The sequence below is a fragment of the Boleophthalmus pectinirostris genome, unplaced genomic scaffold, assembly GCF_026225935.1.
Source record: "Boleophthalmus pectinirostris isolate CB_2022bp ecotype Guang Dong unplaced genomic scaffold, ASM2622593v1 HiC_scaffold_5, whole genome shotgun sequence".
Classification (NCBI taxonomy): domain Eukaryota; kingdom Metazoa; phylum Chordata; class Actinopteri; order Gobiiformes; family Gobiidae; genus Boleophthalmus; species Boleophthalmus pectinirostris.
Genome location: NW_026571404.1, coordinates 40,964,249 through 40,976,358, shown reverse-complemented (window position 1 = coordinate 40,976,358; position 12,110 = coordinate 40,964,249). Strand labels below are relative to the sequence as shown.

Here is a 12,110-nt window from a genome sequence, read left to right as displayed (position 1 = left end):
TTTTGTTGGTGTCACCAGGACCTTCTAGCAGCGTACGACATCACCAAATTCAGATTGAATTGATTGGACAGTCAGAGAGCCAAAGCAGCAAACTGCATCTGTAGCGGGGTACGCCAATCCAAATTATTATTACTATGTATTACTGTTATTAATTACCAGTGGTGTAGTGGGAATTTTTTAAGTGAGGGTATGTGATTCATGACTGAACCAGCAGGACTAAACCAGGACTAAACCATTACTACACCAAGACTACACCAAGTCTACACCAGGTCTAAATCAGAAGTAATCTTGAACTTGAAAGAGGGAGAGAGAGGGAGGCTAGTCCTTTCACCTGCGGTCACCCAACTGTCTACACGGGCGCACCTCCGGACCCGTCCTGACACTCATCCTGGTTTAGTTCTGGTTTAGTCTTGGTTTAGACCTGTTTTAGTCCTGGTTTAGTTCTGGTTCAGTCCTGGACCCTCATGTCGCAGGTCACTATATATGTATATATATATAGGACTGTGTCAGTGACATATGTTTTTTTCAACATTACAGTTTATTGTCTATATATGCTTCAGCAATACATCATACTCCAAAATATGTTATTGTGACAGGCCAACTCTGACATTATCATTGTCTTTCACTAGCATACTGCACGTTTGGCTCCTTTGCAGGGGGTGTGTCTGGCCTGTCTCTTGCATCATTCATGGAGAAAGAGCTTGCTTAAATTCAGCTGCTCCACACTTTGGAAGCTGTCTTTGAGCACAGTGTCACCACAACATGACTCTGAGCACACGTGTGACATTTTTGAGATTACATTTATCCACTTTTCCCACGTCACATGGACACAGCAGGCAGGAAGCTGATCTGAAATGCACTGCTTCGACCATGTTTAGGGAGTGGCTCATCTCCTTCTATCTCTGCTCATGTCCTTCTCTCTGTAGTCAGTGAAGAGACACTGGCTGAGTCAACTCACTAAGGACAGGATGGTTGACATGATTCCATTTAACCTCTTAGAATTCCAGGCCATTTTTGTGAAATCACTCTTGTTCTGACCTCTCCAAACTAAAATGATTGCCATGAGTGAACCCTCAGTTGCATATACACAAGTTTGGGTTTTTTGTAAGGTAACACCCAATAGTTTCACCCACAGGTGTAAGAATCACTCTAAGTATGTCTGGTAGGTATTTATACACTTTGGCACACACCTAAAAAATTATTTTTCTCATCCTCGCCCAAATTTTTTTTGTTAAAATTAAGGTGTAGAAAGCTGCAGTAGGTAGCTGGGGACTGAAACACTCTATATTTCTATTGAAAACCATGTTGACCTCTTACATTTCAAATTTGATGAGAATATCTATAAAAATGAGGATTTTAGACTACTTTTATTGCTAGTATATTTAGGCGTTTTCCAGAGGGACTTTTGCTTTATCCAAATTTATCCAAACCTATCCAAACCTATCCAAATGGAGACATTTGGAGAACGTTTGGAAAAAATGCAATAACTTTTGAATGCTTCAACCCACAGACATCAATGAGGGCTCTACTGAAAGCTCACACTTAGAGGAATCTTTATCTACACACCAAGCTGCTCTATTCCTTATGAAAATATATATAGCATATCAAAACACAATATAAAATGTATATTTATATATAAAATATAGTCAAAACAAGTGTTATGGGTCAAAATAAATGTATATTTACAAATGTATAACAATGCAAACTGTAAACAAACACATTTCAAACTGTAAACAAACACACTTCAAACCGTAAACAAACACAATTCAAACTGTAAACACACACACACTGCAAACTGTAAAAACACTTTTCTATTGTCCTTGTTCTTTGTGCCAGTCATTATAACAGTCCCTTTGTGGCTGGAAACACAGGGGCACGTCACAGGTTGAACATTTTACAGCCGTTTTCGCATGGCACTTCCTGCATTTCAGTCTTCCTTGGGTCTTGTCACCACTTGCGACGATGTGCACAAGACGATGATGTGTCTCTTTCCTACTCTCCTCCTCCCGCTCTGTACTGATGGCTCCTGCCTCTGCCAGCTCCAATACAAGGGTTTCTCTAAATGCCTTTTGGTGCATTGGGATTTTAGCCTTTAACGTGCACTGTCCTTTATAAAGGATAAAGGCATTCACCACAGCAATGTCCACAAAATGATAAAAAAAAGTCTTGTACCATTTTTTGGTTTTGTGTAAAACCTCATAATATCCGATCAATGCATCGGATAGGTCAACGCCTCCCATGTGCCTAAGGAAAAACACAAATACGTTAGCAACAAGCAAGTACAAAACTGAGAGGGGATGAAGCAATATTATATCATATACATACCTGTTATAGTCCTTGATGGCTGGTGGAACTGGCACATCTTTCATAGTCCAACAGCCTGTGTCATCCTTTACCCGGCGCTCCACTGTCTCCTCTCCATGGGCAGTGTGCATGGTGGAGCAGATGAATACATCACGGGTGTCTTTCCATTGGACAAAGAGCAAGGGGTCCTCACGAATCCACCTTATACTGCCACGGGGAGCTCTGGAGTCCAGCGTATTTTCTGTTGTCCTGGGGTATCCTTGTCTATTAGTTCTTATTGTGCCACAGGCTGACACTTTTTTTTTCAGAAGGTCACGGAATAGAATAGGGCTAGTGTAAAAATTGTCTACATAGAGTTTATAGCCTGTGCCCAGTAGAGATGTGTCCAAAAGGGTCATAACAGAGTCATAGCTCAGCCCGTTCTTGCTGGCCTGAGAGCTTTTGCCCTCATAAACAAAGAAGTCCCATGTGTAGCCTGATTTTGAGTCTGCCAAAACAAATAACTTGTAGCCCCACCTTACAGGTTTGCTTTTTAAGTATTGTTTGAAGCTCACTCTTGCCTTTGATGCCACCATCCTTTCATCAATGGCGATATGCTGACCAGGTTGGTAATTCTGGCGGCATGCATCTCTTATCTCAGTATACAGTGGTTTGATCTTGCCCAAGCGGTCAAACTCTTCAGTGCCTCTTTTTCCTTCATTTTTGGCATCTTCTTCTGGACTACTCAAGTGGAGAGCACGGATAATAGAAAAGAATTTCTTTCCGGTCATAACTGATTTAGGGAATGGTAGGCTGTACAACTTTCCTCTTCTCCAGTAATCAGTAAGTGAAGGTACTTTTGCGAATCCCATGTATATAACAAGTGCCAAAAAAGAGAAAATGTCTTGAAGCGCAATGTCCGTCCATGCTCTGTATGCTGATTGGCCATGCATATTTGTGTTTCTGATAAGTGTCGATAACACAGTACCAGTAAAAAACAGCTGGAACAGTTCCAGACATGTGTAGTCAGATGTGCTAATGAGTTGAGGTCCAGGAGTACGTGTAGGACAAAAGGGAAGGGGGGTAGGTGTGAAATCCGCCACTTCTGTATTGTTCCAACGTCCTGTGGAAGGTGAAGATGGTCTTGCACCTCTGCCTCTGCCTCTGCCCCTCCTCCGTCCTCTGCCTCTTTTTGCTGTTTTCTCAACCCGGGGAATCTTTGAGGAAGGGCCCGGCTCTGGTTCGGCTGCAGGCACTGAAGTCAGTCTAAAATGAAAACAACAAAAACATATTATAATACTATAAATGATTTGTAAACAGTAAATGCTACTATACAGATTGCTCTACAGACTATTATTCTACTACTGTATAATATTCAACCACTACTTACACTTGCCTCCCTCCCCCACAAACATTCACACCATATTTACACCTTGCAACTAACTTCATTCCAACATTGTATACACCTAAAATAGTCTCATACTGTAACAAATGCACTCAAAATACATTGCATTTATTGATCAAATAAAGTAACTTACTCAGGGTCATCAATTTCCACATGCACCTCAGCCAAAACTTCAGTGTCTGGTTCCCAATCAGGGTCAGAGTCATTTTGCCTGTAAAAGAAAGAATAGTGTTTATTTGCCACTATGTATGCCATATTATAAGATGCTGCAACTTATTGTTTCACCATTTATTATGTGTATACTTGTTTTACTCTGGGCCTACATGCCCTTATCTACAGTAATTAGAGATTAGAAGTCTGATCCAAAAAACTAACTAAAAGTGCGCCTCCCCAGTGTGCACGGTGTACATAAATGCTGTTTAGGTATCTGATATTTTATTACATTTTACAATATTTTACATTTATATTTATAGCGGGAAAATAAATACACTTACCGATCCAAAATGGCATCCAATCCCTCAAAAAACATTTCTTCTTCCACTGAGTCCACCGCGGACACATCGCTCTCCGGTTCCGACAGCTCCTGGTCCGAGGTGTCACTCAGCCTTCTCGTACATATTTCCGCAGCTTCCAAGGCTGAAAACCGCGTCTTCTCTGTTCGTTTAGCCATAACTTTGAAACAAAGGCAGAGCACCAACACGCACGGAGTATGTACTGTACTATACTGTACTATACTGTACTGATGTACTGTGTACAGTAAACACCTCAAACTGTATATATAAAACTCTTTTTTTGACTGCCCATTGGCTATTAGGTAAAGCGTCACTAGTGCGTAACGCGTAACCATTGGCTGCGTAAAAGACGCACGCTTTACGCACACAGTCTGTTTGCGTTTGTGCCGGCGGTTACGCATCATCCAAGCGGCGCAGGTATACAGAAAACCATGGCTTGTGATATGTCATTGTGTTCATTGGCTCGTTGACTGTAAGGGAAAATATCACTCCGCGCCTGTAATCAAGTTTGGGTGATTGTGCACGAGGGGAAGTGGGGAGTAAACTTTCTGAGTTCTGTACCACTGATTGGCGATGTGGGGCTTTAGTAACCGAAAACTTGCACTCTATTGGCTGACCAAAGTGCCAATTAAATGCTAACTCTTTCGTTTAGCATAGACAGTAGCGTTATTGTGCTCAGTAAATATCTTAGCCCTGAAATCGCCAGAAGAAATGCAAAAAAAAGTGACGGCTCACTTTTCACGTTTGGAATACTTTGGAATACTTTCCGGCATAGAGGAACTAATTCATTTTGTGGACATATTTTCTTCACTGGATTATATTCTCTGGACCTGTACGGACCAAATGAGACCAACTTTCTGGGGATATGTGGATGTTTGACAGAATGAGAGCCCTCAAAAGGTAAGAACAGTCCAAATCCTTTGCACGTGCTTTTCTGTAAAACGGCTGTCTTGTCAGTGCTGTTGTGGTTACTGTGGAAAATGATTTGGATATTCAAAAAGACGATACTCGTAGCTTTAATTTGATGTGTATATTGTTAGTGTGGACGACGGAGATTCATATGCAAATTGCTGTAGCGTTGTAAATTCTGACGGCCCGCCGGCGGGCCGTCAGATCCTTATCAGGTTAACATAGCAGTTTTTGAGCTTTCCACCATGTTATAACATTATTTCATCAAAAACATGCCTGAAGAGGTTTTATATGTCTTCCAGGCATGTGTGAGTATTTATCTGTCTATCCGAATCCTCCTTATGGGTTACTTGTAAGATTTTGTCCAATCCGGTGCCCACAAGCCTACATCATCCATGCTCCCACTCGGCTATTCTCCAAAAATATACAAAAACCTGAGACCAAAACTGTACGGAGTATCTGGACAAAACGTGATGGAGCGTGCAGTAGTTCAACAGGATGTGTACTGACTGGGTTGTGATAGCGCACTGAAGGAGTGACTTTAAGGGGAATTTAGCATTTTTAATATAATAAAGGTAATTTGGTGTTCAAAATATGTTATGTGTTTAGCAAGTAATAACACATAGAATTAGCATTAGCCTTTAGTGGCATCACAGGTATAGAACCTGTATAATACTGATGGCAAAGTGGCTGTGGCACTGTCCCGGCAGTGAGAAAGTCACATTTGTTTTACAGTTTCGGGTTAGAGTTTATGGCACATGCATACATTTTAAACATGTGAATAACCATGCAATTGTGGCCCTTTCCAGGATTCAGAGGAAAGGATGGCTGTAACTTACTGGCATTTATGATTTTATTTTCATAAACACAACATCAGTCTGCCCCTGTCAGAGTTGGGATCTAACCTTGGCTCTGTTGGCTCTTGGCTCTGCTCTCCTCTCCACTCCCACCAATGCGCCTCAGTGAACCCTGCTTTCCTTAGTAGCTCTTTTAACATCAAAACAGACACTTGTCCTTCAGGCAGGTCTGCTTACAGAAAGAGCAGAGGTTTTTAGTCATTTTACTAATCCAGTGTATATTTTATTTCCATGGGGTGTGAATTCTTTACACCCTAGACTGTATAAAACTGCTAGAACTAACACGTTAGCCAGTGTGTTCCAAATAGGAAGTTCACATGCAGGTTCTTCTGGCTCCTACTGACCCTGGCTCCCATCGACTTACATTAGAATATTTTGTCCTCTCTCTCTGTAACTGCAGCAGTTAGCCTCGTTATTTTGGTCTTAAAATTTTCATATTAACCCGCTCTACATGATTCTAGTATTTTTTTCCCCTCTCTGTTATGTCTGTTAAAAATAAAAACTATTCATAATATAGAGTTTGGCTCCAAATTTGCACCTATAACTGTTAGCATCTTCATTTGAGTGATGTCACACTCACTTAGTCCACTTCTTTATGCAGTCTATGGGAAATACATACTATTTAGATCACCATGTTACCTTTTAGTGGAGCTGTTAAGGACCAGCAAAGTGTCCAATTGTTAATTTTTATGGCACAAGCATGAAACTTTGCCAGATTATTAACATCGCTAGAACCTACATTTCTGGATATGAAACCAAAACCCTGGATATGAAGTCGACTCTGGAGCCGAGTACTGCGCATGTCACAAAATGGCTGACATGTAAACGAGGGTGGGAGCTCAGTTACTGCTTCATCCGCCTTTTTTCAAAAATTATTTTAAATCATCATCATCATCTGGTTATAAAGATTAGAAGATACTATGTCAAGATACTATCTACTGCAAAGTGGTTTTCAATGCTGTTTATAAAGTGAAAGTAAACATTAAATCACAAAAAAAAAAAAAATGCTACTAAACAAATTTTTTGTTGTTTTGTTAATAATTGATTTTTTGTTAGTAATTGTTTTTTTTAAAGGTGCACTGTGTAACTTTTCTGGTCACCTTGGAGATGTCATTGCTTTGTCTAGAATGTTTCACAGGATGGTATTAAACATTTCTGTCTCCATAGAGACTAAATCAGATGTGTGGAGAGGCAACCTCGCTCACAGTAAGAATGCTTGTTTTTCTAGGTATTTTTGAGCTATAATACCACCTATAATTGAATAAATGTAAAGTAGAGCTGTTTAATGTTGCACTGTGGAACATTTCAGGCAGTGACATCTCCATAGAAACATGCAGGTGACAGACCCTGAATCAAAAAGTTACAGAGTGCATCTTTAATAGCGTCATTTACTGTTTCTAGTGCTTGTTTGGTAATTTTAGAGCAAACTAGAACTCCAGTGGCCTCTGTGGTATCAAGTACTATGTGACATCACACAGGACCGCCCAGAGTTGTTTCTGGTTACAAATCCCTGGCTGTAGGAGCAAAGTTTGTAGTGTGGATGCCTGTTAGACCAATCACACTGTTCCTTATACCCCCTAGCCCCGCCCCTCTATCTTTCACTCTCTTCTTTAGTCCTCCAGGTACCACTATCAGCCCTATTTGAAATGTGTTTGTGGGCGGAGTTTATGTGTTTAGTCCCACTTTAAGGCAAATGTAAAGCATAGTTTTGTGTAGGTTTGATTTTCTATCTTCATTTCTCTCTCCCTCTCCTCATTCTTTAGTCTGTATATTCAATGGATCAATCAGCTATTCAGTTTTCCTTTTAGTTTCCTGGTTCAAAAGGTGAAAGACTACTGAAAATCTGAGAGTAAAAGTACAGTTACATAGCAAAACATCTACTCAGTTACAAGTACTACAGTGAAACTTGTACTTGAGTAAAAGTATAAAGTATGAATATAAAAACTACTTTAGGCTTTGTATATAAAACTTGAAGCTGACTTAAGTTTCTTTATGTTCTTAATGTTATGGACATTACGCTCACTTGTTACCATGGAGATTTCATTGCTTTGCCTGAAATATTCAGCAGTATAGCATTAAACTTATTTATATAACCTTAATCGTATTTTGGGTGTTTTTATAGTTCAAAAATACCTTGAAAAAAACATGAATTCTTATTGTGAGTGGGGTCACCCCTCCATAGATCTGACCTGTAAACATGGCCTGGTTGCACTGCTGTCTTGTCTCCATGGACGAGAAAACTTTAATGCCATACTGAGGAACAACATTGCCATTATCGCTACCAGCAGAAAAGTTACATAGTACATCTTTAATACTGCTAACAAATTAATACCTAAAAAATCTCTAGGCATTAATATTCAAATTACCAGTGCGTAAAAGACCTTGCATTTGATTATCCTTACCATAATAAATTAATGGTAGATTAACAACATCTTATTTTACATTGTCTTTTAAGGGGTCACGGTGACGGATTTAAATCTGGCATGTGCCACAAATAAACCACAACCATGACCAAATTAATTTACCCCCAAAACACATCACAGTATCATAATAACAATAATGACAAGAGCAGAGGTGGACGGCTCATTCCATTAATCCCACACCAGACTGAGAACACCTTTGAAACTGTGGAGATGGTGATTTGGGATTATAACCAAATTAACGCAAGATTTGACCAGGTTTTGTGATGGTGTCGGATTTTCATTGCAGTCTAATCTAAAGAGGAGGCTCTGTTCACACCTGTACTACAGTGAGATATGGATTGTAATAAAGATATAAACCCATTATTAAGACCACAAATTTACTATGTTTAAGCGTCAAATGTTAAAATTAAAGTCTAATAAAAAAATAATAATAATAATTAAAAAAAGAAAGAAATTAAATTAAAATAGCTTACACTGCTGAAATAATGTATTTTTTCTTCAATAATGTGAGATATACAGACTATGTAAAAGGATGAAATTTAATGTCTTTAAAGGTGCACAATGTAACATTTCCAGTGAAGGTAAGATACCTGCTTGTCTCCATGGAAATGTTATTGCTTTGCTTTCACAGTATGACTTTAACCTTATCCATCTCCCTGGTGACAAGTAAGAGACGCTGCTAAATGGAAGAATATGTCTGCATTTTAAGTATTTGAGCAATAAACACATTTTCAATCCTTAACTGAAAAAAACACAGACTGATATGTTTAATGCCATACAGTGGAACATTCCAGCCAATATAACATCTTCATGAAAGAAGCAGGTTGTGGACCCCCAACCAGAAACCAACCAGTTATAATGCACGATTAAGCATTTTAGTATTTTAAGACACCAGATCGGGGATGGAAGCGTGATGCAGTCACTGGTTACTATCGTGGACCACGCTCCCCCAGGCAAAGAACACATGCTATGAGCTTATCAAGTCTGGATGCAGAGTAGCCTGTGCTGGGCGATGCAAAGAAGAAGAGCACTAAGAGCACTAGTTTAATGACTGAAGGTAAATCTCTGTTAAGTGTTTGGGGTTAAGCCTCGCTTCCATGCAGCATTTAATTACCATTGTGAAACATGATATGGCACTTACAGATCTTTAGAGATGGTTAAATGTTTTTTTTTTGTTATAAAAAAAAAACAAACAATAAATATGGCTTTGAAAGATAAAATACCGTTTTAACTTGGATTTCAACCACAGGGAGCCCACACAACCCTTACATTCTCAAGGAAAATGGTCACATGACCTCCTTAATACTTGAAAAATAGTTGTTCAACATTACAAAATGGATAACTAAGCAAATTAGATTTTAAGAAAGGGATTATGCAGTACTTTTTATGCCAGCCTCATTTTCATACAGTCCATTTTGTTACATGTGCAGTTCTCAGCTCCTGTGTTAAATTAGACTTGGTTCCATATCCAGAAATATTAGTGCTGGGGGTGTTAGTAATCTGGCAAAGTTTCATGCTTGTACCATAAAAGCGAACTATTTTGGTTCTTAACAGCTCCACTATTTTATTGTGTGTGAAAATGTTACATTTGCTGAAAAACAATTAGACTGAGAATAGTTCTAAAAAATATGTTCAGTAAAAGTTCTAACAGCAAATTTGAGGAAAAGTCGGTAAACGTGCTATTTCCCATAATTTGAGGGTGCTGATTCCAAATATTTTGTTTACCAAGCAGAATTTTGAATTTTAAGAATACTAACTAGCATAATAGCATAGACACCAGGCTAATCAAATTAAAGTTCTCTTTAATTGAAAGGATTTCATAAAAATCCAGAAAACAAATGCCAGTATACTGTAAATATATCAGTTAAATATTCTAACTAAGATAGAAGTCACCACATGACCCCTAATTAGCAGGCTGAAATAAAAACAAGGCGAGGCAGGCTAAGTGTCTTGCCCAAAAGACACGACAGCATTCACCTGTGGGAGGTGGAATCACACCACCAACCTGTGGGTCAGTGGATCTGACCGCTCAACCAATGATGTTTATGTGGGATTCAAAATGCCAACCTTCGGATCAGTGGACGAACGCTCTGACCAATCGAGTTACTGCTGCAAAGACGCAAGAGCCACTCTTTTTTTCAGATGTCAGGGACCTGAGGCTCTGCCCCTAAACTGCTGCTGCTCATGGCCTATTAGAAGAGACATTACCAAGCTCTAGTCTGGAGACAATTGAACAGAACAAATCCAGTTCTACCACCTGTAGAGGAAATAGGATGCAATGTAATCAATGGAAACCTGGAACTCAAACTAATGCAATCCCAAAAACCTGCAATTTGATGGATACCTGCAGATACAAGTACGACTGTAAGACAACCAAATTTAGTTGTCACAGCGCAGGTCTGTTCTGTATAAGTGGCTCCAAATGTAGAAGTATTTCAGATCAGCCATGCCAGAATGCTGCCAGTGCGGACTAAGAATAAAACCAGATTTAAAGTAAGCTAGCACTTCTTTCTCTAAGTCACACATTAAACACAGCAGTAAAGAGCACACATTAAACACAACATAAAATCCTGATGTGTGACATTTTGTGATTTTTTGCAGTGACTCCAAAGAAATTGGTTAATGGTTAATGTCTCCTAGAGTTGGAGAGGCAACTTCTGTTAAACTAAAAATGCTGTAAATACATTTGATTTGTATTTGTTGGATTTATATCCATTCTTAGTTTGATTTCCAGTTTAAGAATTTTTTTTTTCATATGTGATTTGCTTTGTTACCTTTATCCCATTTAGAAAAAAAAAATGTTGTCAGGTGGTGGAAGGAATACTTTGAGGATCTCCTCAATCCCACTATCACGTCTTCTGAGGAGGAAGCAAAGGCTGGGGGGGACTCGTCCATCACCCTGGCTGAAGTCACTGAGGTTGTTACCAAGCTCTGGAGGTGGATGAGATCCGTACTGAGTATCTTAAGTCTGTAGATGTTGTGGGTCTTGGCTGACACGTCTCTTCAACATCAAATGGCGGTCGGGGACAGTACCTCTGGACTGGCAGACCAGGGTGGTGGTCCTTCTGTATAAGAAGAGGGACCGGAGGGTGTGTTCCAACTCCAGGGGAATCACACTCCTCAGCCTCCCTAATCTATGACAGGGACTGGAGAGAAGAATCCGACTGATAGTTGAACCTCGGATCCAGGAAGAGCAGTGTGGTTTTTGTCCTGGTCGTGGAACACTGGACCAACTCTACACGTGTCTGATGTTGTCCTGATGGCTTTATCAGACCAAGACCTGCAGCACTGGGGCGGTTTGCAGCCGAGTGTGAAGCGGTTGGGATGAGGATTAGCTCTTACAAATCTGAGGACGTGGTTCTCGACCGGAAAAAAGTGTCTTGCCCTCTCTGGGTGGGTAGAGAGTTCCTGCCTCAAGTGGAGGACTTCAAGTATCTCGGGGTCTTGTTCATGAGTGAGGGGAAGATGGAGCATGAGATTGACAGGTGGATCGGTGCAGCTTTGTCAGTGATGCGGTCGCTGTATTGGACCTTTGTGGTTAAGAAGGAGCTGAGCTGAAAGGCAAAGCTCTCGATTTACCCTCAGTCTATGTTCCTACCCTCACCTATGGTCATGAGCTCTGAGTAATGACCGAAAGGATGAGATCACTGATACAAGCAGTCGAAATGAGTTTCCTCTGCAGGGTGGCTGGGCGCTCCCTTAGAGATAGGGTGAGGAGCTC

At 40.1% G+C, this 12,110-nt stretch overlaps 2 protein-coding genes across 2 annotated transcripts in view; both read right to left on the bottom strand.

Moving 5' to 3' along the window:
* LOC110170284 (pro-neuregulin-3, membrane-bound isoform) overlaps positions 1-12,110 on the bottom strand; it is a 636,481-nt gene that overhangs the window by 178,691 nt on the left and 445,680 nt on the right. The gene's annotated exons all lie outside the window — the stretch shown is intronic.
* On the bottom strand, positions 1,659-5,275 carry LOC129411496 (piggyBac transposable element-derived protein 4-like). The gene is made up of 4 exons (XM_055162410.1): positions 4,183-5,275; positions 3,822-3,899; positions 2,326-3,549; positions 1,659-2,244 (listed from the first exon to the last, which is right to left on the bottom strand). The coding sequence occupies exons 1-4, from the start codon at positions 4,602-4,604 to the stop codon at positions 1,812-1,814; spliced, it is 2,157 nt and encodes a 718-aa protein (XP_055018385.1). The 5' UTR covers positions 4,605-5,275; the 3' UTR covers positions 1,659-1,811.